Source organism: Peromyscus leucopus, chromosome 17 (assembly GCF_004664715.2).
Source record: "Peromyscus leucopus breed LL Stock chromosome 17, UCI_PerLeu_2.1, whole genome shotgun sequence".
Taxonomy (NCBI): domain Eukaryota; kingdom Metazoa; phylum Chordata; class Mammalia; order Rodentia; family Cricetidae; genus Peromyscus; species Peromyscus leucopus.
In genome coordinates this window covers 40966314-40990735 of record NC_051077.1, presented here as the reverse complement: position 1 = coordinate 40990735, position 24422 = coordinate 40966314, and the positions used below count along the sequence as shown (strand labels likewise).

At 42.6% G+C, this 24422-nt stretch overlaps 1 protein-coding gene across 2 annotated transcripts in view; it reads left to right on the top strand.

Moving 5' to 3' along the window:
• Galnt7 (polypeptide N-acetylgalactosaminyltransferase 7) overlaps positions 1-21423 on the top strand; it is a 126428-nt gene extending 105005 nt beyond the window's left edge. Inside the window, exons 6-12 of one of the 2 annotated variants that reach the window (XM_028889255.2) lie at positions 734-916; positions 3576-3693; positions 5534-5656; positions 9394-9612; positions 14034-14132; positions 14811-14939; positions 19034-21423. In XM_028889255.2, the coding sequence (XP_028745088.1) occupies positions 734-916; positions 3576-3693; positions 5534-5656; positions 9394-9612; positions 14034-14132; positions 14811-14939; positions 19034-19171 (1009 nt within the window). In that variant the 3' untranslated portion in view covers positions 19172-21423. Of the gene's footprint in view, positions 1-407; positions 591-733; positions 917-3575; positions 3694-5533; positions 5657-9393; positions 9613-14033; positions 14133-14810; positions 14940-19033 lie in introns of both variants that reach the window. The other variant, XM_028889254.2, reaches the window with a different exon arrangement.
• Positions 21424-24422: the final 2999 nt, after the last annotated feature.

Sequence of the window (24422 nt, the reverse complement as noted above, 5' to 3'; positions counted from 1 at the left end):
TGTGCTGGCAGTGGGTGCAAGCACACAAAAACGTGGAGATGTTTTTTTTAATGGGGGTCACAGAGAGAAAAGAGCAGGCAGAAAAATCTTGTAAATACTGCAGCATTGTTATGAGGCAGCTGCCAGTGATGGCAAGTAAAGGGAGGAAACCGTAAGTAAGCTCAGTGGCATGGCTCTCTGCCCCAGGTGTTTGTGTGGACAGCCGTGATAAACTCCCCTTCCATTCCGCCCGCGTGCTAACGCAGGCCTGGGCTTTCCCAAGACCTTACCCTAACTGTATGCCCCCATTAGAGAAGTTTCCTAGGGCAGAATGAAACCAAGGGCACAGGAAGCCGATGTAGTTAGGCATGCGGAACTAGTCAGTTTGGGGTTCTTAAATGCGTTTTCATTTTCTGTAAATGTTTCAGAGCTACATGTACTGTGCCTCTAATAGATTACATAGACGGGAATGATTATTCCATTGAGCCACAGCAAGGTGGGGACGAAGACGGTTTTGCCAGAGGGGCCTGGGACTGGAGTATGCTATGGAAACGTATTCCACTAAGCCACAAGGAAAAGGCCAAAAGAAAACATAAAACTGAACCCTATCGGTAAAGATTATCACTTTATTTTTTTTTTATGTTGAATGTTTACCTAAGTCCTTTTTTTTTTTCCTTCCCTATGAACGCGTGTAAATGTGTGGGTCCATACATACGTTTCCATTTGACCTTGCCGCATCATCAATACAACACAGAACCATTTGCACTGTGCCGATTATAGATGTCATAAATGGCAACACATATGAAATTGTACCCCAAGGGGGTGGTGATGAAGATGGGTATGCCCGAGGAGCATGGGATTGGAGTATGCTCTGGAAACGGGTGCCTCTGACCTCTCGCGAGAAGAGACTGAGAAAGACAAAAACTGAGCCGTATCGGTAATCACTAAATCACTTACCTACCCCCCTTTTCTCCGGTTGCTGCTAACCTATTAACCTCTTGCCACGCTGAGAACTTGCTGTAAGAACTGGAGCTGTGGTCTCAGACCCTGACAGAGCTTTGTTCCTTGCAGCTTCAAGGCTTTGAATTCACATTGGCTCCTGTAACAGCTTTTACCCTAAATGCAAGCCCACTAATGTGAATTATACTCTTTCATTGGGGAAAAATTACGCGAAAGGCATTGTTAATTTGAAGCATAAGCAGAAAAGAAGGAAACAGCCTTTTCCTGCTGTCCTAGGAGACCAGACGGCAAAGTGTATTCTATAAATTAGTACACAAACTGCTGACAACTCAAGACTTGCAGTTTGCATCTTGAAGTCCTGGGTGCGGTGTTTACAGTGAACGACACTAGCAAGAGATTTGGTTGTTCTCCCTTTTATATGCTAAAGCTCTGATACTAATTTCGTTTCTGTTAAATGTGATGAATACAACAAGTACATGACTTTAGAAAATGTTGTATAGAATCCTTTGCCGCTTGGTTCTCAAAAGAATGCTTGATTGAAAGAAAGCTCCATCCCCAAATCGGCTTTTGTCCCTTCTTGTGGTTCTTCAAGTAGAACGATTGATTTTACTGTCCCCTTTTAATCTGTTAATTGGAACATTGTGCAGTCTTTCAAAAAGTGACCCCCAAATGAAAGGCTAGTGTGACCATGTCCATCACGTGTTTCCTATTTATTTATTTATTTATTTATTTAGTCCCGTGGTTCTGCCTTCATTATCTTCCTTCCTGTCACACTGCTCATGTCGGAACTCATTTGGGGAAGTGCTTTCGTGTCGTGGATTCGGGCATGTTGTGCTCAGGACGCTGAATGGCCAACATGAGGAAATTACGGGACTTCAAGCTTTGACAGGACAGCTTTCAAATTTTCTTCCAAACACTTAAGGTTCAGAATAATCCAGGACTCTGTTGCTGAGCTGCTTAAGTCCACGGGTCACCTAGCAGAAAAAGAAAGAGTTCTCCGCCTTAGTTTGTCCAGCAGTTCCATAAAGGCATGTTTTTAAAGTAGACTAGGAAAGTATATCACCACGCCCTTCAGTTAGCGAGCTAGTGAGAAAGTTAAAGCCGCATCTTCAAATCTGTATTGAGATGAATGGGAGTGTATTTGAAGAGCAAAAAGGTCCAGTCATAATGAAATCGTGTTAAATGGCAGCTAAGTAAATATGACATGAAAGTATAACCAGAATGTGCTAGCGTAGTGATTTCGTCAGCATATTTTAAGAAAGGCATAAGAGAACAACTCTTGATGGGATTTTCTGTCAGTACGAAAAATATCAGCCTGACTCATTGTCTGCTCAACATATGTTTTGTTAACTGTTTTCTGTGCACCAGCCACTATTTTAGAAGTTAATGACCTTTTAAAAATACGTTCTCGGACTGGAGAGATGGCTCAGAGGTTAAGAACACTGGCTGTTCTTCCAGAGGTCCTGAGTACAATTCTCAGCACCCACATGGTGGCTCACAACCATCTGTAATGAGATCTGGCTCCCTCTTTTGGCCTGCAGGGATACGTGCAAACAGAACATTGTATACATAATAAATAAATAAATCTTAAAAAAAAAAAATGTTCTCTTGCTGGACATGGTGACACCTGCTGTTAATCCCAGCACCAGGGAGCAGAGGCAGGTGGGTCTCAGTTAGCCCAAGGTTAGCCTGGTCTACACAGCAAGTTTCTGGACAAGCAAAACAATATAGTGAGACCCTGTCCCCAAAAAAAAATATATATAAATAATTAAATATGTTCTTGTGCAATTTATACTATAGTGAGTGGTACACAAGTTACACACACACCTTTTCAAGGTGAAATCAGTGGGACTCGGTGGTAGACAAACATTAGTGTGAGGAATAAGGAATTCTAACAGTATAGAGTTCCCCAAAGCTTAAGAGTCGTAATACATTAATTATCGTTTAATGGTAAGAAAGAAGGAATGCCCAGAGTGCAGCGAAATTATTCTGCTATCATTTCCTTAGCAGCAGAAGTGACTTGAAAAGTTAGAGAACGTTTTTTCTCTTTCTCCGAAAATGTACCCAACTTAAGATCTGCACAAGAAGACCATGGGGCGCTCTTTTGCTACAGAGAAAGTTGACTCCTCTTATGCCATGCCCCTGCTACCCTTGCCATCTTGAAGGAACCGTGTTGTTCTTGGGTGATTTACACCAGTATTTGGCAAGGCCTTGAGCTATAAAACTAAAAGATGGCAGACTACTTCCGTGGCGTGTAGTGTCGCTCATCCCAGAATGACTCATGAATCATTGAAGGAGCAGCCAGCCGACCGTGTTCGCTTGGCTCTGTGTTTCAGGGGAGAAAGAGAAATGTTTATCTTAATTACAGAGAGATGTGTAAACCATCAAAAGAACCGAGGCACCCTCTAGTGGCGAAACAACGTGGTAGACTAGAGAATTACTGCACGAGTTTGGGGAAACGCGTGCAGCGAGCGCATTCTTTGATGAAGGATTTATAGTTTCTTAATGTTTGGCCATCAGTCTTGTCTCCCCTGTGCATTCTTACGCTGTATTCCCAAAGGCTGTCTGTCTGTCTGTTGGTGAAGGGACAGTGGGGCTCTGTTTCCACAGTTACTGCATGCGGTGTCTTTTCTTAGGTCTCCAGCAATGGCTGGTGGATTATTTGCCATTGAAAGAGAGTTCTTCTTCGAACTAGGTCTCTATGACCCTGGTCTCCAGATTTGGGGTGGTGAAAACTTTGAAATCTCCTACAAGGTAACGTTTCACTCAAACAAGTGCTGTTTTCTAACTAGTTTTGTGGGTGGGTTGTTTGTTTGTTGTGGGGTGGGAGGTGTCTGTGTCTACGTAGTCCTGGCTGTCCTAGAACTACATGTGTAGACCAGGCTGTCCTTGAACTCCCAAAGATCCATCTGCCTTTGCATCCTAAGTACTAGGACTAAAGGCATGCACCATCATGCCCTGCCTCAGGTTTACTAACTAGTTAACCAATTGTTACGACTTTCAAATAAAACTAGGTGGTTTTTTTTTTTTCAAGAAAAATAGGTGTATAATAAATGTCTCTAAATTATTAGGAATGCCTCAATAAGGCATAACTCTTAGGATAATAAAGTAAAATGATTACTTGTCTACAGAGCTCAGCCCAGAATTAAGGCCAAAAAGCTTCAGAACTAGAAATTGCCTTTCTCCCGCTCCCAGGCTTTCTGTTCAGTGGAGCCTTGGGTTATAGCAGCCCTGCGGAGGACTACATGCTGACTGTCTACCGACATAGGCATCCTTGACTGCTGTAGGACCGGGTGATGGAGATGGCAGTCACACGGTGACTGACATCCTCCTGCTGGCCTGGAGGTGCCCTGCATGGTCCAACTCAGCCCGTCCTGCCCTGTTTTCAGAGATGATTCCAGTTTACCAGATAGCCAATACTTCTTACCTTAAATATTCTGTGTTTCGTATTGGGAGGGTTGGGCTAGGGACAACCAATCCTTGCTGTCCAAAACCTTACAGATTAGAAATATTTGTTCGTGTATAATATAGTAAGTCTATAAAAAGGCAGAGGTGAGGCTGGAGAGATGGGTCAGAGGTTAAGAGCACTGACTGCTCTTTTAGAGGTCCTGAGTTCAATTCCCAGCACCCACATAGTGGCTCACAACCATCTGTAATGAGATCTGGTGCCCTCTTCTGGCCTGCAGTCATACATGCTGTGTACATAATAAATAAATAAAATCTTTTTTTAAAAAGGGGGGGGGGCAGAGGCATTCATGGGGTAGGATGAAGAAAATGTCACCTTGATGGAGGTAGAATTTGAGGTAGAAATAAGATGCATGGTTTCAATAAGCAGAGATAAATGGCAGCGAGCAGGCCTCCTGTGTGAGCAGAGTAAGGGAGGTGAAGAGCACATTGGCAAGAGCAAAAGCAATTGGGTGGAATCAAAAAGTGTGATTAAGAAAGACACATAAGATAAAGCGGGCAAGTACAATCCCAACACTCAGGAGGCAGAGGCAAGTGGGTCTCTGTGAGTTCGAGGCCAGCCTGGTCTACAGAGTGAGATCCAGGACAACCAGGGCTACACAGAGAAACCCTGTTTCAAAAAACCAAAACAAACAAAAAAAGAAATTCCCCACCCCCTTGTTCGGTAAGCAGGTGGCAACCACCGAAGACACTGAGCAAAAGGATAGCGTGACCCGAAGCTGCGGTAATCTCTCGCTATAAATAAAGACAGAGTTAAGTAGAGAGTAGTTCAGGGTGGTGAAGCCAGTTAAGAGGTTATTACGGTAATCACCCAAGTAGGAAATAGATGAGCACCAGAAACGACAGGTCATGCCAGGGATGAGGGATTTACGGTACTTTGAAAGGTTACATTGAGAAAAGGCTCCAGATCTCCATGTACACAGGAGACAACTCACTAATAGTAACTTGTTGTATACATTACCACGGCCTTCCTTGTTAAGTGTGTTTCTAAAGTAATTGATTATTTTAGAATTTGGTTAGCTTAGAATCCCTTATGTCTAATTTAAAATTTACATTTATGGAACATATTTTCCATTATTTATTTTTCCATTTCTGATCACTTTCACAATATACTTTCTTTTCTTGATAGATCTGGCAGTGTGGTGGTAAATTATTATTTGTCCCTTGTTCCCGGGTTGGACACATCTACCGTCTTGAGGGCTGGCAAGGAAATCCTCCACCCCTTTACGTTGGGTCTTCTCCGACTCTTAAGGTGAGGTGCTGTTGTTGTTGTTGTTGTTGTTAAAAGGAGAGGAGGGGAGAACTAAAATTCACGGACCACTTCACTCTGAGATCATTGACTGGGGTAAATCTCGGAAGCAGTCATGCTGGCTCTTCACCGTAAGCCAAGGCTAGACCTACTCGTGAGGTATCTTACTGTTTTTTAATATTATTCATTTCGCCCTATTCTTTTCATTTGTGTTTTGACAAATAGAGTCGGTGTATTTATGATATATAATGATATTTGATATTCATTAAATAAATAAAGTCCATTTAGTTTATATACTACATAACATGCTAACCAATGCTTCCTCACTAATTGTAGTAACTGTTATGCAGAGATCACCACAACTTGAGTCTCTTAGGGTAGAAATTTTGTGTCTTTTGCCCAAATACCTCCCCAGCCTCCTTATTTCCCAGCCTCTGGTAACCACCATTTCACTGTTTCTATGCATTGGTTCACATTTCTCTTTCTGTGCCTAGTTTATTTCACTTTCTATAATTTTCTGTGTGTTGTTACAAATGACAGAATTTCTTTTCTTTTCTTTTTTAAGACTGGGTGTAATATTGCGCATATCACATTTTCTTTTTTCTTTCTTTCTTTCTTTTTTTTTTTTCTTTTTTGGTTTTTCCAGACAGAGTTTCTCTGTGTAGCTTTGCACCTTTCCTGGAACTCAATTTGTAGACCAGGCTGGCCTCGAAATCACAGAGATCCGCCTGGCTCTGCCTCTGGGATTAAAGGTGTGTGCCACCAACGCCCAGCTACATATCACATTTTCTTTATCCATATACCAGTTTGTAGGCACGTGGGTTGCTTCTAAATATTAGTCCTTATGAATACTGCTTGGAAGTTCTGCACAGAAATTCAGGCATCTCACTGGTAGACCGAGTCAACATCCTTATGGAACATGCACAGACACAGTACTGGAGTTGCTGGGTCACAGAGTGGTTCTCTTTTCATTTCACTGGAGGGATCGCCATACTGCTTTCCAGGTGACTGTAATAATTTATATTCCTACCGAGAGTATAAAAGGATTCCGTTATATCTGCGTCCTCACAGACCCTTACCTCGTATCCCTTCGACAGTAGTTGTTCTAGCAGAGGTGAGATGACGCTGAGTCACAGTTTTAACCTGCGTTCCCTGCGTCATTAGTGATGGCGAGCGAGCGTCTTGGCATTTGCGTGTCGGCCACTTGTCTCCTTTTAAGGAGTGTGTGTCGGGTGATTTGCCCGATCTAAAAGTCAGGCTATCTGTAAGCCAACTCTTGAGTAGCTTTGAGTTTTTCTTGCATTGTAGATGACCCCTCAGCAGGTATGTCGTCCGCGGATGCGCTGTCCGCGGAGGCGTTCTCTCTGCGGATGCGTTCTCTCATAAGGCAGCGCGTCTCTGCGGCGCAGAGGCTTTTAGGTTGCGGTGATCTAGTTTGTGGTAGTGTCGCTTTGCTCAAATGTGCAAAATATATGACGAAACTTTTCTTGCGCTTTCTTCTAAGAGCTTTTGTTTGGGGGGTCTCACATTTAAGGTTATCATCTGTTTGGGGTTGGTTTTCATGTATCCTTGAGGAGAAGGTCTAATTTCATTCTCGCCTTTTCCCTGTTGTGTGCTCCTGACACCGTCTGTGAAAATCAGCTGTGTGTGCCTGAATTTATCTCTGCGATCTCAGTGTCTGTGTTTATTGCCTGTACCATTCTTTGCAGCAGATTTTGGAATCAGGTAGTGTGATGCCCCTGGATTTATTCTTTTTTGCTCTATATGACGTTGGCTGCTTGGGCTCTTTGCTGGTACCATATGAATTTTAGGGTTGATTTTTCTAGTTCTCTCTCTTCCATTTGTACTTACTTATTTCAGTGGAGGGAGGGGCCCAGGCGCCTTTTGGTGCACAGGGCCTTTTGGTGCACAGGCGGAGGTTAGAGGTCAGCTTGTGAGACCCAGTTCTTTCCTTCCACCGTGTGGATTCCACCGAGTCAGTTCCAGAGACCAAACTCGGATCATCAGGCAATGCCTCGATGAAAGGAGGCAAGCACCTTTCCCCATGAGCCATCTCACCAGATTCTGATCTTTCAATATCAATGAAAATTATAATTGGTATTTTGTAGATCACTTTGGGAAGTGTGGTGCTACCAAAAAAAAAAACTAGTATTCTTTTTATTTTTGTTTATTTTATTTTATTTTCTTAGTTTTTCGAGACAGGGTTTCTCTGTGTAGCTTGGAGCCTTTCCTGGAACTCACTCTGTAGCCCAGGCTGGCCTTGAACTCACAGAGATCCGCCTGCCTCTGCCTCCCCAGTGCTGGGATTAAAGGCGTGCGCCACCACTGCCCAGCAAAACTAGTATTTTTGAGGAACCTCCAGAATTAATTCTTCCCATCCAGGAACACGGGATGTTTCCACGTTTGTCTCTTTTTAAAATTACTTTCGGTATGCAGATCTTTCACTACCATTGTTAAATTTATTCCTAAAGATTTTTTCTTTGTTTATTTGGTATGGTGACCTGTTCCCACTTTAATAACTATCTTTTAGCCTAGAAACAAAATTAATCTGAACACTGAATGTGCCTACTCTTGATGTAAAACACAGGTTAGTAACTGAGGTCAACAAGCCACATCCAGCCTTCTGGGGCCTGGCCCAGCTGGCATACTATACCAGGCCTGAAGATTACTACAGACACGAAACTGATTCCCTGCGTCAGTGTGTGGTGTGTGCGTATGTGTGTGTGCATGTTCACATGTGTGAGGGTACACATGGACCCACAACCAACAATAGGAGTCTTCCTCCTTGGCTTTCCACCGTATTCACTGAGGCAGGGTCTCTCAATTGAACCTAAACCTTGCTGTACAGCTAGTCTAACCAGCCAGTCGCTCCAGATCCCTAGCTTCGCCTTCCTTCCAAGTGCTAGAGTTGAAGGGAGGCTGCCACTCCCATCTGCGTCTGTGTGGGTTCTAGAGAGCCAAACTCTGGTCTTCACGCTGCAGTAGCCAAAGCTCCATCTACTGAACCATCTCCTCAGCCTCCCACACCCTCCTCTGTGGAGAAAATGCTGGTGCGTGATGTAGAAGATCCACGGGGTGCAGAGAGTAAACGCCAGTCCGAACATACCTTCACACAAGTGTTCACTCATTCTGTCAAGTCCTGGAGTTCAAGTTTTGTCAGTTATGACAGGGTCCGTTTATTGTATTGGGTGATAGCCGTTTTTCCTCCGTGTGAGCCACATGTAGAGGATGTACAGTCAGTTTGAGGTTACAGTAAGATGATTCTGTTACAGCCATGAAAAGATGAGCCGTGTTAGCGGCGGAGCAATTCTTTGTAAGGACGGTTTCCTAAATGAGATTTCCCCTATACATGTCAGTAACATGGTTCGGATAGAAAGGAGTGCGATGAGAAGGAACACCAGTGACCACCCAGCCTCTCAGAACCCCCGTCCGGGCTTCACTTTCTTCATCTGTTATCAGAAGAGAATGCATTATCTCAGAATTTATGATCTTCCAGCTCAGAGATGTCTGATGTTATGTATGTCACTTTTTAAATGAATATACATGCATGACATTTCCATACTTGGAAAATGACATGTTCAGGTTATTAGACCACTTATTTTCGTTGTTTAATAAATGTCAAGTCCTCTCTAAATCAGCTCACTATATTTTGGTTGTATTCTGTACATCTAAGGTACGCTGTTCATGCCGTTACAGTTATTTCTACATCTTATAATGACTGTAGTTTTTTCTTTTCATAGAATTATGTTAGAGTTGTGGAAGTTTGGTGGGATGAATATAAAGACTACTTCTATGCTAGCCGTCCGGAGTCGAAGGCACTGCCCTATGGGGACATATCCGAACTGAAGAAATTTCGAGAAGATCACAACTGCAAAAGTTTCAAATGGTTTATGGAAGAAATCGCTTATGACATCACTGCCCACTACCCTTTGCCACCCAGAAACGTTGAGTGGGGAGAAGTAAGTATCCCAGCCAATATTTAGATACCAACATGTGTGTATTTGGAGTCAGCGTTTGAAAGAAGGCAAAGGAAAACGGAAAGGTATTCATGAAAGCAGAGAATGTTGGCAGACATGTTTGATTAAAAACCACCTGGCAGCATACACTGTCCTTCTCCCAGATCATCAGAGCTGCCCTGACAATGAAGCCACTCCGTCCCCCTCCAGCCGTTATACACGGGGCTGTCCGTGAAACACGCCCCGCCTCCAGCGCCCTCCATGTCCCTGTCTTGGCCACTTCCAGTTTCACTTACTGCTCTCATCTTGGAGTTCATGAGTACTGAAAATCATTTCTCTATTCTTCTCCATTTCATCAAAGCCCCTCAGGTCTGTCCTCTGCCCATGGGTTCTCACAACACCCCACATTCGCAATCCGCTTCTGGACCTTATCCCTCCTTTTGCTCCAATAGGCTGATGCAGAGACTAATGCACACGCTATTCACGTGGCACTTGTCAAATGAATCGGGCAGTGGTGATAAAATAAAGGAAAGGCATTGATCTGGCTGGGTCATTTCCTATTTCTTCCAATTTGCCTCTGTGGCGTCATTTCTGATGGTACTCACACTTGTGCGTTATGGTGGTGCCTCAGAGGGAATTGAACATGCGGTCAGCTTTCAAGACTACGTGCGTTTGTTAGTTTGTACATTCAGTAAATGTTGAGTGAGGGCCTAGTGTGCGCCAGTTACTCATCTGGGCAAAAAGCAGACAAGCCCCCTTTCCTCAAAGAACATTTATGCTGGTGGGGTGTGTGTGTGTGTGTGTGGAGAGAGACCAGAGCAGTCCAGGAAAGCAAAGGTCATGACAAGATGGTGATGGTTGCAAAAGAAATGAGCATGAGATGCCATCTTGAGGAGGCTTTCTGAGGATATGACATTTAATCTGATAAGAAAGTGTACTACGAACAGAGGAAATGGTGAACTCCAAGTTAGGAGATTGCATTAGTTCCTTTTCTGTTGATGTGATAAAATAACATGGCTTAGAAAATTCGTAAGAGTTTATTTGGGCTTACAGTTCTAAGGGCTGAGAGTCCATCAAAACGAGCAAGTGGCAGGAATGGCAACAAGAAGGACGCTGCAGCAGCAAGCTGAGAGCTCACATCTTGCACTGTGAGCACAAAGCAGAGAGAACTGGAGATGCTGAGAGTCTTTAATCTCTCAAAGCCCAAGCCACTCAATAAGCACTCTGTCTCCAACAGTGCACCATGAGACAGAGTGAAATACATGAGTGGGAACATTCTTTAAACCACGCAAAATAGTTGACATGAGAAGAGACTAGAAGGGGTGAGGGGGGGTAGGGAAGGGATGCTAAGAGGCCAATTAAAACAGAAAGGCAGTGAGATTTGCTCTGTGTTTTGGTTTGAATACTGTGGAGTATTTAAAATAGAAGTAAGGATTGGTAGGGTAGTTGTAGTGAAAATAATGCTGGCTTAGACGAAGGTGGAGAGCACAGGACATAGCTAAGGCACACGCTGTCTGTACGTCACAGATGCGTCTTACCACCATGAGACTATAGGGACCGTGTAGGGACGACTAATGTACGGGAGACCCGGGCTGGGCTGTTTACGTTTTCAATTTGATTAGGAGGTAGCGGAGATCGGGAACACAGTAGACGGGGAAGGTGGAGGTGTGAGGAACAGCACTCTATCTGCTGGTGTTTTGCACATCCAGGATCCCTTCTCGACTGCCAGGTTCGACTGTCAGCTCCTGTTGATGGAAGAGCTTGGGCTGAAACCCAGAAAAGAGGCTTCTCTGGAGATGGACATCTGGAGACCATTAGCATGCAGTTGAAGGACGCCACGGCCATGCAGGGAGAAATATAGACCATTCATAAGAGTCTCCTGTGTTTAGAGTGTGGGAATAAGGAGGGAAACACACAGAGGCCACTGAAGGTGCTGTCTTTGTGCTGCTGGTTTAGATGTCTTTTTTTCCCCCTGCATTCTTATTGTATCTCCCCTGTTATAGCAAACTAGCTAGTAACCTACTAGTAAAAAATGAATTTGGGGAGTCCAGCCCAGACCTAGTTACATTTTAATCTCCCAAAAACCCTCTGGGTGGAAGGAATGAATCTCCTTTGACCTTAGCCAATCCGCTGGCTTTAAACTCATCTTTGTACAAATGACTGTTAGATTCCATCTCCAACTCAACTCTCCCTCCCAGAGCTTAGATAGATACTCAGTACGTGAGTTTGAAACTGAACTGCTTTTCTCTGTCTCTCTAGCCCATCTTGGCTCATTGTGCAAACCAAAGACTTGGTAGTCTTCTTTGAACGTTTTCCTCACACTTGTATCAGCTTCAGAATCTAGCCCTTCCTTACCTTGACTCGGTCACCTCTCAGCAAAACTAACGTGCTCTTACTGCATCCTGTTCTAAACAGAGCAGGCAGTCAGCATGGCTTTGGAAATGCAAGTCAGGTCACATCACTTCTTATAAAAACCTACAGTGGCACCCCAGTTGCTCAGGCAAAAGCAAAGCCCTTTCTGGTGGCCTCAAGCTCCTCATTCCTCTCTCGCCTCGCCTGCCCCTGCTTGCCTGACTCTACCCCTCAGCCCTGCTGCTCCTCCTCACACTTCCTGCTTTCCTGTTCCTCTGCCCATAGTGCTGTCTTTGGACAGCTGCAGGCATGGCTAACTTAGACCTCGTTCGCTCACATTTTTCCATCTGTGTCCTTGATGATGAGATCTACCCGACGACACCCTCCACTCCCTAGACCCTGTGACTCAAGTTTTCCTGCCTTGCCTACAGTCAGGACAAATCTCTCTCACCCACAGCCACTCAGACCCAACCGAGTAAACACAGAGACTTATTTTTCTTACAAACTGTGTAGCCGTGGCAGGCTTCTTGCTAACTGTTCTAATATCTTAAATTAACCCATTTCTGTAAATCTATACCTTGCCACGTCACTCGTGGCTTACCGGCATCTTCACATGCTGCTTGTCCTGGCGGCTGGTAGTGAGTCCTTCTGCCTTCCTGTTCTTTTATTTCTCCTCTCTGTTAGTCCCACCTATACTTCCTGCCTAGCCACAGCCAATCAGGTTTTATTTATTGACCAATCAGAGCAACTTGACATACAGACCATCCCCCAGCACAGCCAAGTGCAGACCATCTCAGACACCTGCACTCAGGCCCGTGGTCCTAATCATCCTCTATGCGGACCCGCTGGGTAAAGCTACGAGGAACCCGAGAACAGGCTCCCACAGGACCTACAGAACATTCCACAGCAAGCCCCTTCCTCGGCGTTCTTGTTTTCCTTTTTTCCCCTCTGTGGCCTGTATTACTAACAGAGTAGGTATCTCATTTGTCCATTACATGTTTTGCTTCCTTTCTGCCTTTCTTTTGCTGTAGAATGTGAGTTCACTGAAGCAGGTGTGTTTATTTTGTTCACTTACATAGCAGAGACTATGGCATGCCTGCCCGTGGTAGGTACCCACCTTGGTATTTCAGGGGTGAATAGACACATGTATGCAGGAATGAATGGATTAATGAGGGGTTCCCCCCTCCTTTTACCATTTCTCTTCTAAATACGTCTTCAGAGGAATTTGTCCAGTTCTGGCATTTCCCCTCCAGAGTACATCCCTATCTAAAAGCTGTCTCCTGGCAAGTGTGAGCTGCTCCATCTGCACATTCATCTCTTCCACTGACCAACACCCGCTTGTCCCCCATTTTTGGATGGTCTTGACGACCATGACTTGCACATCTCCATGTATTCAAAAGCTCTCATCCGTATCTACAGAATCAAGCACTTTATCCAAATACTGCAGCGGTCTGTAATTGAGATGAATACACACTTCTTCTGAATGTAGTTGTTCTAGCACAAAATTGCATTCTGAACTTGGAAACCTGTGTTTGCCTTTGCTTCTGTTATTGGTAGTTAGAAGAGAGCCACACTCCAGGGCCCATGTGCCATGGCCTTTGTACTGAGAAGCCTTGAGGCAGCTACCACAAAAGTGCCACATAGCCACTGAGAGGAGGACACGGGACGCAGGGTCTGTCCCCAGGGCCGTTGCATAGCTTTCCTCTGTTTACCTCTCATTCACATGAACACTGCTCCTGACATTTTTCTTAGGGTCACTTGGATTTTGTTTCTTCTGTGGTATTTTCTAGCACAGTATGGGCTAGTGCCCTCAAGTGGAATGAGCTCACTTCAGCGTTGGCTTCAGCTCATGATTTCGAAGATGAGGATGAGGATGATGACAATGATGGTGGTGGTGGTGGTGGTGGTCTTGGTAAAACATGCTTAAAGGATGGTGATTCCCAGGACAGCCTGGCACCGACCACAACAGGAACTCTCTCTGTGACTTGTATATTGAAATTGAATCTTTTGCTCTGGTCCTCGGTTATTACAAACCATACTGTCTCCTCTATGTCGGCTCTCCGTACCTTTAGATCCGAGGCCTGGAGACTGCATACTGCATTGATAGCATGGGGAAAACGAACGGAGGCTTTGTTGAACTAGGACCCTGCCACAGGATGGGCGGGAACCAGGTAAGTCTCCTTCTCCCTCTCTGAGAGCCACCAGACTTGATCACAGACAGAGAAGGTTTAGTTTGGTTCTTTATTAATTTTGTCTGATAAATTAAAAACATTCAGTAAAATCTGACTGCTAAAGCATTTCACTTAAATAAGGGCTATTGGCAGTGTTGGTTTCCACATAAGAGTGGAAAAATGTCTGCATAGAAGTAATAATAGATTTATACGGGAACATACATTAATCATGACTAAGTAAGCTGATCTCTATGGTAAGTCACACTTTTCCATAATAAACCAGGGTACTACTGCCAGTACTATATATTTTACGCATATATTTTCTTGCTTCCTTATATAGATATTTTTCATGTGTCTAATTTCAGTTGTGAAACACTATTAGGTATACTTATAATTTTTAATTTTCTTATTGTTGGTACATGATAAATCTGTGTTAATTACCCTCTCTGTGTATTAGAGGCTAAAGAATAAAGAATGTAATTAAAGTGTTAATAGAGGTCTTCACTAATTTCAAACTTAAGTATAGTTCTTGTCTGCAGACTAACAGTTCCCAACATGCCCAAAATTATAGAACACTAAGTAAGTTATTCAGTTTAATTATAGGAGCTAAGCTTCTTTCCTCTTGTAAAACATGCATTGGGGAGAAAGTTATCTTTATTCTATTTGTTTGTTCAATAGCTTTTCCGAATCAACGAGGCAAATCAGCTCATGCAGTACGACCAGTGTTTGACAAAGGGGCCCGACGGATCTAAGGTCATGATCACACACTGCAACCTAAATGAATTTAAGGAGTGGCAGTACTTCAAGGTACGCTGTGCTCCAGCTCCTGGGAGAGATAGTGTATGCTGCCCCATCGGCAGTAACGAATCGCTTGTCGGATTTAGATGGCTAAAAAGACCAAATGTTCATGCTCGTGACTTGGATTTTCTGCGTTAGTTATTTGTGCAGGTTTGCTTGGGCTCTGGGTGAGTCACGTTCTATAATGAGGCATCCTCACTCACATTCTCTCGGAGCAATGTCATCACGCAGTGAGACCACGGCAGTGGGCATGGAGGGTCGGCGCTGATTTCAGAAACCCAGGCATGCCAGTGTTCCAGGAGCCAGTGACCACCGTTGTTTTCAGATCTAAATCCAGTGTTAAAAATGTAAATGAGTCAGTCACCAAAATATCAGCAATATTCTTAGACCACTTAAAAAAGACAGGTGTCGACTCCTGCTGTCCAGCAGGTGGCAGTAGAGACAGGCAAATGAGAATTGGACCCGGGCCTTCCTGCTCCCTTGTCCTCTGGTAACCGCTTGTTTTAAAGGCCTGGTTTATTCCTGTGACCCTGCTGACTCTTGGGCTGCTTTTTTGCTTTGGCTGTGCGTATGTAAAGCTTCCTGGCAAGAATCAAACACATTATGGACTAATGTATAATTTTCTTTTTTTTTTTTTCCTTTGAAAATAGATGTTCCCCCCTCACATAATATATTCTGATTAGTTTCCCCTCCGTCCACCCTTCCCAGTTCCTCTCCACCTCCCCTTCCATCCAGATCCACTCCTTTTCTGTCTCTTGTTAGAAAACAAACAGGCTTCTAAGGGATTAATAATCAAATACAACCCTATCACATCAAAGCCTGTTTGGACAAGATAGACCAAAAGGAGAAGAGCCCGAGAGAGCACGAGAGTCACGTGTTCCCACGCTCAGGAACGTATAACTTTTCAAAGTGAACACTTGGATAAATCAGGTTATGTCGTTATGAACTGCAACATTAGCAAAGCCTTTTGAAACTGAAAGGACCCAGAGACGCCCTCCGTTTTTTTTGCTCTCCCACTCCTGTGGGGAAGGCATTGTTCTTTATGGAGTAATATTCTTGGGCACTGTCTTTCACGGATAATTACCGAACATGCTAGCTGCTGAATTTTATTAATTGTTCTTATTTGTATAGCATGTGTGATACATGTGAGGAAAGGAACACTCACAACTTATGACAGGCATGTAGCGGTCAGAGGACAACTTCGTGGAATTGCTTCTCTCCCTCCACCTTTAAGTGGGTCTCAGGGATTGAACTCAGGTCTTGAGGCTTTGAAACAAAGTCAGCTCACAAGGCCTGATTTTTTTTTTTTTTTTTTTTTTTTTTTTTTAGTAACAAGTTGGAAAGGACAACTTGTTATTAACAGGATTAATAAATCCTGACAGATAAATAGTGTTTATTTTCACAAGTAAAAATGAAGAGCAGTAAATGGTAGGGACTGTGAGAGCGGCAAGTTTTAAAGTATAAAAGAGTCTAGCAGACCAAAACTATCGTCAAGAAGTCGAGTGGTTTTCTGGAGGCTGACGCAGAAGGATTGTGAGTTCAAGGCCAGCCTGGACTACACAGGGAGACCCTGCCCTCAAAAGAATGGATGTCAGCTGGGGATAGAACTCAGAGATATAACATAGTAATAAATTTAATCCTCAGTACCAACCCTCAAATTAAAAAAAAAAAAATAGAATCTCTGTGTTTTAGTTTTTGGGGTTTTTTTGGGAGGCGGGGCGCAGTTTGAGACAGGTTTTCTCTGTGTAGTTTTGGTGCCTGTCCTGGATCTCACTCTGGACCAGGCTGGCCTCAAACTCACAGAGATCCACCTGCTCTGTCTCCTTAGTGCTGGGATTAAAGGCGTGCGCCACCACCGCCCCGTGTGTTTTAGATTTTTTTAAAGACACATTTGTACATCACTCCACTAGGGCCCAGAGATGTGACAGACTATATGAGCATGTAGAAAATATCTAAAACGTGCTATTCTATAATGTAGAGAAGAAAAAACACAGTTAGAAAAATAAGCAAAATGCTATCAGAAAGGAAAAAAGACAAGAATGTAATTGTTTCTGATGAGTTTTCATAGAGAAAAAATAACTAAACAGAGATATTGTGTGAAGATGTGTAGAAATCCCTGAGAACCGAATTTAGGTTACTCCTGATTGGAACTGACGTTTTTCTAAGTAGCCATAGGAAACAGTGGATACTTTTAGGAAAATTATTCGGAGAAGGTTGTGACATATAGGTTGATGAGAAGATCGGCTTGAACAGAGCTCTCAGACTTTCTGGCTTCCCCATCCCCCCTTAACGCGTCAGAATTATTGAAACTCAGTACTGCTGTGCTAGACTGTGACCCCAAACGATCCCAAACCTTGTGAGGCAGAGGTAGGAAGGGTGTGAAGTTTTTTGGTTTTGGTTTTGGTTTGTTTTAAGACAGGGTTTCTCTGTGTAACAGTCCTGGCTGTCCTGGAACTCTCTTTGTAGACCAGGCTGGCCTGGAACTCACAGAGATCCACCTGCCTCTGCCTCCTGAGTGCTGGGACTAAAGGTGTGAGCCACCACCACCCGGCAAGTGGTGAATTTGAAACCAGCCTATGCTGCAAAATTGAGACCCTGTTTCTTCTCCCCCCCCCCCCCCCCCCGTTGGCTATGAGAATTTTTTTTTCAATTTTTTTATTTTATTTTACATCCAGACCAGTCTCCCCTCCCTCCTCTAAACAACAATAGAAAGATACCAACGCTATCCCCAAACAGCTTCCATATAGGCTATTACTAAAAATATTTCTGAAATTTGAAATACAATTGGAAGAATTTATAACCTTGTTATTTTTCAAATTATGCTAAACTATTACTAAGTTAATACTGTTCACTAAGTTACAAAGATCTCCCAAATGCTGACATGTTCCATTGTACAATATGCAGAAAATCAGGAATGTAAGGATTGTTTCATTGGAGAAATCTTTAAATTGTGTCAAGTCTTCGTAGTAGTAGAAAGTTTCTCAACATTCTGATTTTTGCTTGAGAACTAGAACCAACACTGTCAAGTATTTTTTTTCTTTGTTTGTTTGGGAATTTTTGTTGTTATTTTTCTTATAGTGACAGATATTATCCAAGTTTGAATCATCATAGTTTGTTGAATTGAGTAAAAATGACAGGGTATGAAAGAGTGGGCAGGTATTCCTTTCTCGTGTGCCTCCTCAAGATCCCACTGTGCTCTACCACGTGGAAGCACTTCAATGGCATTGTCTATTTCCTCTCGATGTTTCTTAAAGGATGCAGGAGGGTCAAGTATAATTAAAGATCAGTAAGCTTTGACAGGCAGTGGTGGCGCTTGCCTTTAATCCTCGCACTTGAGAGGCAGAGGCAGGCGGATCTCTGTGAGTTGGAGGCCTTCCTGGTTTAGAGAGCAAGTTCCAGAACAGCCAAGGGCTGCACAGAGAAACCCTGTCTCGAACTGCCTCCCCACACCTTCATTGTGGGCATCCTTACATGAAAGTGGGACTTGCTGGAGCTGAGTCCATGGCAGTGACGGGTAGGACTGTTGACAGTTTGTCATGCATGGCTGCTCGATGGGTGCGAGGACTGGAATGCTTTCACCCATGGCTTCTGTTCCGACAGAACAAATGTCGATATAGTGTAAAGGAAAGGGGGTTCATTCTTTTGCATTTTTAAAATAAGTTTTGCTAAACACACCCAGTCTTGGATAGTGTGAGGACCTTTCTTAGAAAAGTTACGGGCTGAATTGAAGAAATATACAGCATACGATGAGGACTGTATTAGAGCTTGGGAGGTAGGAAAGAAGAAACGTAAGCCGGAGCACTGAAAATATTAGCCATGGAGAACTGATAGAATGGGAGTGAATGAGGGAGAAGCATAATTTCCTGAGGACTGGGAAGCTGGCATTGCCTTTAGCCGGAGTAAGAACCAAAGAAAAGGTTTGGAGGGGAAGATACTGACCTTCGATTTGTGTGTATTGAACTTGACATACCAGCAGCACACAGTGACGTAATAAAGGGAGGGCTAAGGAAACTGACATTCAAGGTCTAATGTGTGCTTGAATTGCCCTCTGTGGAAAGCCAAGTCCAAATTTCAAACTTCCTTTCCCTCCCCGTGTTTTCCAGAACCTGCACAGGTTTACTCACATTCCTTCAGGAAAGTGCTTAGATCGGTCAGAGGTCCTGCATCAAGTCTTCATCTCCAGCTGTGACTCCAGTAAAACGACTCAGAAGTGGGAAATGAATAACATTCACAGTATTTAAAAATGGATAAAAGAAGCCAACAATCTACCTACTGACAAGTACGTTTATAGAGGACTGAAACCCGCCTGGAACCTGCTGCAACCATTATTATTAATTCTGTACAGCTCCAAACCTGGAACCTCTGATCAGCTCGAAGGACGTTGATAAACTGTGATTTTTACAATAACATTATCATCTGCAGTTACTGTTTACAAAACTGCTTTTACCTTAAACTCTGTAGATGTTTACATCGTTTTTCTTTTGTTTTAAGATGATGTTGGTAATCTGTGCCTTTAACTCGGCTTTCAGAACAGAGTTAAAGCATATGTTGTCTTCTTTGGGAATACACTCAGGGGTCTGAAAGGCAGTTTGGTTTTTGTTGTTGTTGTTGTTGTTGTTCTTTTAACACACTTGAAAAAAAAAAGGTTGGAGTAACCAGACTTTCGTATGTGACTTGGTGGTTATCAACCTGCTGTGTCTTTATTTAATTCCACATCTTTCTGAAGCACTGCCACAGGTCTGTAGCCAAGGTGGCCTTCCTTCAGTCATGCTGCTTGTTTGAAAGGTGAATTTCAACACATTTAGTGCCTCTTTCATTTCTCAGTATACTTTTTGAGAGCTTATAGTGAGATTTATACGGTGGTAACAATGGATGGACCGTCACCTGGATGGGGGATACCTCTATCACTCAGAAATGAATTTCTGGGCTGCCATTGACTATGAAGTTGAATGATGTATGGCTGAAAGAAGATCAATGGGGACCATCTCAAGGCCATTCCATAGGGCTTGAAGATTCTGTGGCATTAACTCCCTTGCCTGCTGGTATTCTCAATGCCCTCGCTCACACCAACTTCTAGGCTAGCAAAGGGGTCTTCCTACTAAGAAAAACTGCCCACCTACATTTTGCATCTACATCCCCCAGTATCTGTCACTCTCGAAAACCGGAAGTAATTCTCAGTTTGAAACTTGAAAAGGGGGTTAGGGGCAGAATAACAACACAATAAGTTGGTTCTGAGGAAGGAATTCCGAAGCCCTTGTTAGCTATAAAGCCTTAGAAAACTGCGGTACAGCCTAAGCTGTGAAACCAAGATGAGCTGACACTTGTCTTCATCCAAATGAAATTCCATGCACATTGTTTTTTAATTTAAGAAAATCAGCATTGAAGAACACAGATCATCAACAAATGTGAACTACGTTCCGTTAAGTTAGGTGTTAGTTCTGTAGGGTTCCTTAATTTCTTTTTTAGGAATTTTTTTTTAATTTACCAATGAAATGATTTAATTTGAACATTTATTTAAAACAATACCTACTTTAAGAGAACCAAATGTCGCAGATTTTAATTTCTAAGAAGTCTTCTCTTACCCAAAAAAAAAATTAAAATGTCTACATTGAGTGCCAAAAAAGAAAAGCAATGTGATAATTTGGGGACAGGTAAATTAAGCATTTTTGATCTTATAATCATGATATCATTACAATGAAAGAAATTCACAAACTACTGCCAGAAGGAAATATTTTTAATTAAAGCTTAAAAAAGGAAAAAAAAAGCCTACATTTGTTTAGAAGAAAAGTCTACAATTTTTTTTCTTCCAACCCTTAGTTCTTCAATTTGGACAGTAAAACTTAAACATCCTGAGCAGAGTTTTATTTATAATTTTGAATTGTCAGTTTGTATTTTGCTACTGATCTGTGATCAACTATTTAAACTTTCATTCATCTCTAGGGATATTTAAAAAGAAATGCATTTATATGCTTATATAATTGCAAATAAATCAACTATAAAAAGGAAAATAAGAGAATTGGTAATTACTTGTGTTTGAAATTAACACTATTTTCCATGTTGAATAGATAATAACCTTGTATCTATGCATAGGCTAAGAAAGGTTGCACACAAACTGTGCATGTAATTTTATGGGTAAATTAAATTGTTTTTAGTACGATTCATTAGGACACTGTACGAACATGATTCTATATATTGAAATCAGAAACCTTACCACACACAAAAACATCAGAAGCTGCCGCCATAATGACTATTTTGTACTTTAGGCTGCTTTGGAAATAATCCCCATATCCTTGCTTTGTAAGTTGATAATATCACTATGCATTTCTACACATTTTATAAATTTGATTTATGCAGATTTTGATACACTGTATGTTTCTGTAGAAATTGTACAAATACTCAAAATTTTATTAGGGTAAACTTGAGAAGCTTATGTATATCTTAATTCTGGGTTGCTTGTTTTTTAGGTGAGAAAAAATAAAATATTGTATTTTAATCCGTAGCTTTTCAGTACTTGTAATCATTCCTACATATAATTGCACACTTAAACATTTACCTCGGGCTTTTTATTCACAGGATATAGGGTCAGTAGCTGAAATAATACAAACTATAGCCATTAGAGGAATGTGTGCCTGAGTGTTTAGAATTCTGCTGTATGTGATAGATACTACCTGTAGAACAGGAACATGAAAATTTCTTTGTACAGCCTTTCAGGTTGCTTGTCTCTAGCACTTTGTTAAGTCACGTAGCTAATGGTAAAGGACAATCTCGGGAATGGGCACCTTTCTTGGCAGTATCTACTAGTAGGAAATTGACAGCAAAAATATTTTTAAATCAAAACCAACACATCAACAAACAGAAAGAAGCCAAGAGGTTGGGAGTCTACCAAAATAAAACTAGAAATAGTCCATAGGACTTTTCGAAACCAACTGTATCAAAAGATGACATGGATGTAAACACTCAAAGTAAGTGCCTGCTTAAAGACTGTCAGTCTCACGGGGACTCTGGACTATTTTTCATTTCTAAACAGAAAATGATTGGGGATGGGCCTCATACAAAAGCAGGACATATGACGGGACTCTGAGCTCATGGGACCTCACGGACTTTGGACCAATGCCTAGGGAGCCTGCTTGGGACCGACCTAGGCCGTCTGCATGTATGTGACATCTGTGTAGCTTGGTCTATTTGTGGGGCTCCCAGCAGTGGGATCAGGACCTGTCCCTGGCACTTGAGCTGGCTTTTGGGAACCTGTGCCCCATGCTGGGTTGCCTTGTCCAGCCTTGATGCAGGGAGAGGAGCTTGGTCCTGCCTCAACTTGATGTGCCATGCTTTGTTGCTGGAGATGGAGGAGTGGATGGGGAAGGGGGTGAATGGGAGACGGGAGGAGAAGAGGGAGAGGAAACTGGTAGGTATGTAAAATAAATGGAAAAAATTAATATAAAAATGTGTGAACATTGCCAAAATCCTGAAGTAGGAGCCTAACCTCCAAGAGCTCCAAATGAGCAATTTTTTGTCATGGTGATGTCACAGGGAACACAGCCTCATGGGCAAGTCAGACTTGGCGCTTTCCTCTTTGTTTTCAAGCCATAGTGTTTACTTTTAACCCAGTGACTGAGACAGTGTCTGAGAGGTTGTAGGTTTCTAGTAACCTGGGGTGAATATGAAAGGAGACCTCTTCTCCATAGAGTCATGAGCCAGTGGGTAGAGTAGGCATAGGTCTCCTCAGTCGAGGACAGTGCCTGTTGTGACATCTGAAGAGCAGGATTGCAGAGGCAGGTGCAGAGTCTGCTGATAGTCTGTGATCACATGCAGACACTGCGTGCGGAACCCCAGCACTCAGGAGGCTGCGACAGAAGATTGAGAGTTCCGGACCAGCTTGGGTTATACAGCAAGACCCTTTTTGAGAAAAGAACCATGCAACCATGGAAAAATAAGACCAGGGGCTGTAGCTTGTTAAAGAGCTTGCCTAGCATGCACAAGGCCTTGGGATCGATCCCACGTGCTGCTAAACAAGCCAATAAGTCGGAAAGACAAATTAAGCAATTGTTTTGCCAGCTGCAGCATATTTACAATCCTATTAAGTAGGAGGCAGGTAGATCAACAGTCAAAGTCATCTACAGACTATCCTGGTCTACATGAAATCCTGTTTGCAAATACATATATAAATAAAGTAAATGTCAAGGTTTAAAAAAAAAAAGCAGGGCATGGTGGCATATGCAGATTTATGATTATGTCCTGGTCTACATAGAGTGTTCTGGGACATCCAGGGCTATATACTGTCTAAAAAAACAAACAAATAAGGAAATCCACATAAAATTCAGTGAAAAACCATGGCCATCAGATACCTAGATGAGCAAAAGTTTGGGTACAGGAAAATTATTCCACATGGATGCATCTTTAAAAGGATAAATCTAAATAAAGAACCAGACAGAAGTTGAAATGGTTTGTGGGGACCCCTATCCTTGAGACTAGAGATTAAATAAAGGCTACTCTAGATGAGATAAAGCAAGGTTATTTGGGCGGTGGTGGCACCAGTCATCAATCCCAGCACTCAGGAGGCAGAGGCAGGTGATCTCTGAGTTCTAGGCCAGCCTGGTCTACAAATCAAGTTCCAGGACGGCCAGGACCGTTACACAGAGAAACTCTGTCTTGAAAAACAAAACAAAACGACCAAAAAAAAAAAAAAAAAAAAAAGAATTGTTTTATAATTCTCTTTAAGATTTTTGAATTGTCCATAACTCAGGTTAGTAGATTTTGGTTTTTTAAGTGACTCAGGCCTGACGCCTCCCTTTGAGCAGAGCCGCAGCAGAGGGCTCCTTAATTTTTATAGTGGAGGATGTTACAATCTGCTCTATTAAATGGTAGTATAACATAGTGGAGTCCAGCGTTTATCTGTTTGAACTTCCGCTACAGATTACCTTGTGTGAATGATTTCAGCTCTATAGCACAGTTTTCTCATTTACAGTGCTTGCTTTTTAGGATTATTAGGGTTAAATGAATTAATATGCCTGAAGTACTTATATAAAATCCCCAGCACATGATCAAGGTCATTAACATAAATGTTATTAGTTCTGCTTTTCAAAGACTGCTACAGTGCAGACCCCAATAAAAGCAATGTGTGAGTGGATATATATATTTTATGTTTCTGATATTATGATCCATAGTTTACCAGTGAATTGAAGCCAGAAGTTCAAAGAAGATGCACATGAAGCCAGGCAGTGGTGGCACACGCCTTTAATCCCAGCACTCAGGAGACAGAGGATCTCTGAGTTTGAAGCCAGCCTGGTTTACAGACTGAGTTCCAGGACAGCCAGGGCTATACACAGAAACCCTGTTTGGAAAAGACAAAAAAAAGCAGCAGCACATTGAATGATTACCATAGGTAAGAAACTGTTACATCTGCTTCAGGCCAACCACACAACATGTGTAGATGTGGCTTTCAGTAGTAGTTTAAATGAAGCCTCATTTGGACTTGTGATAATGGTAGACACTAAC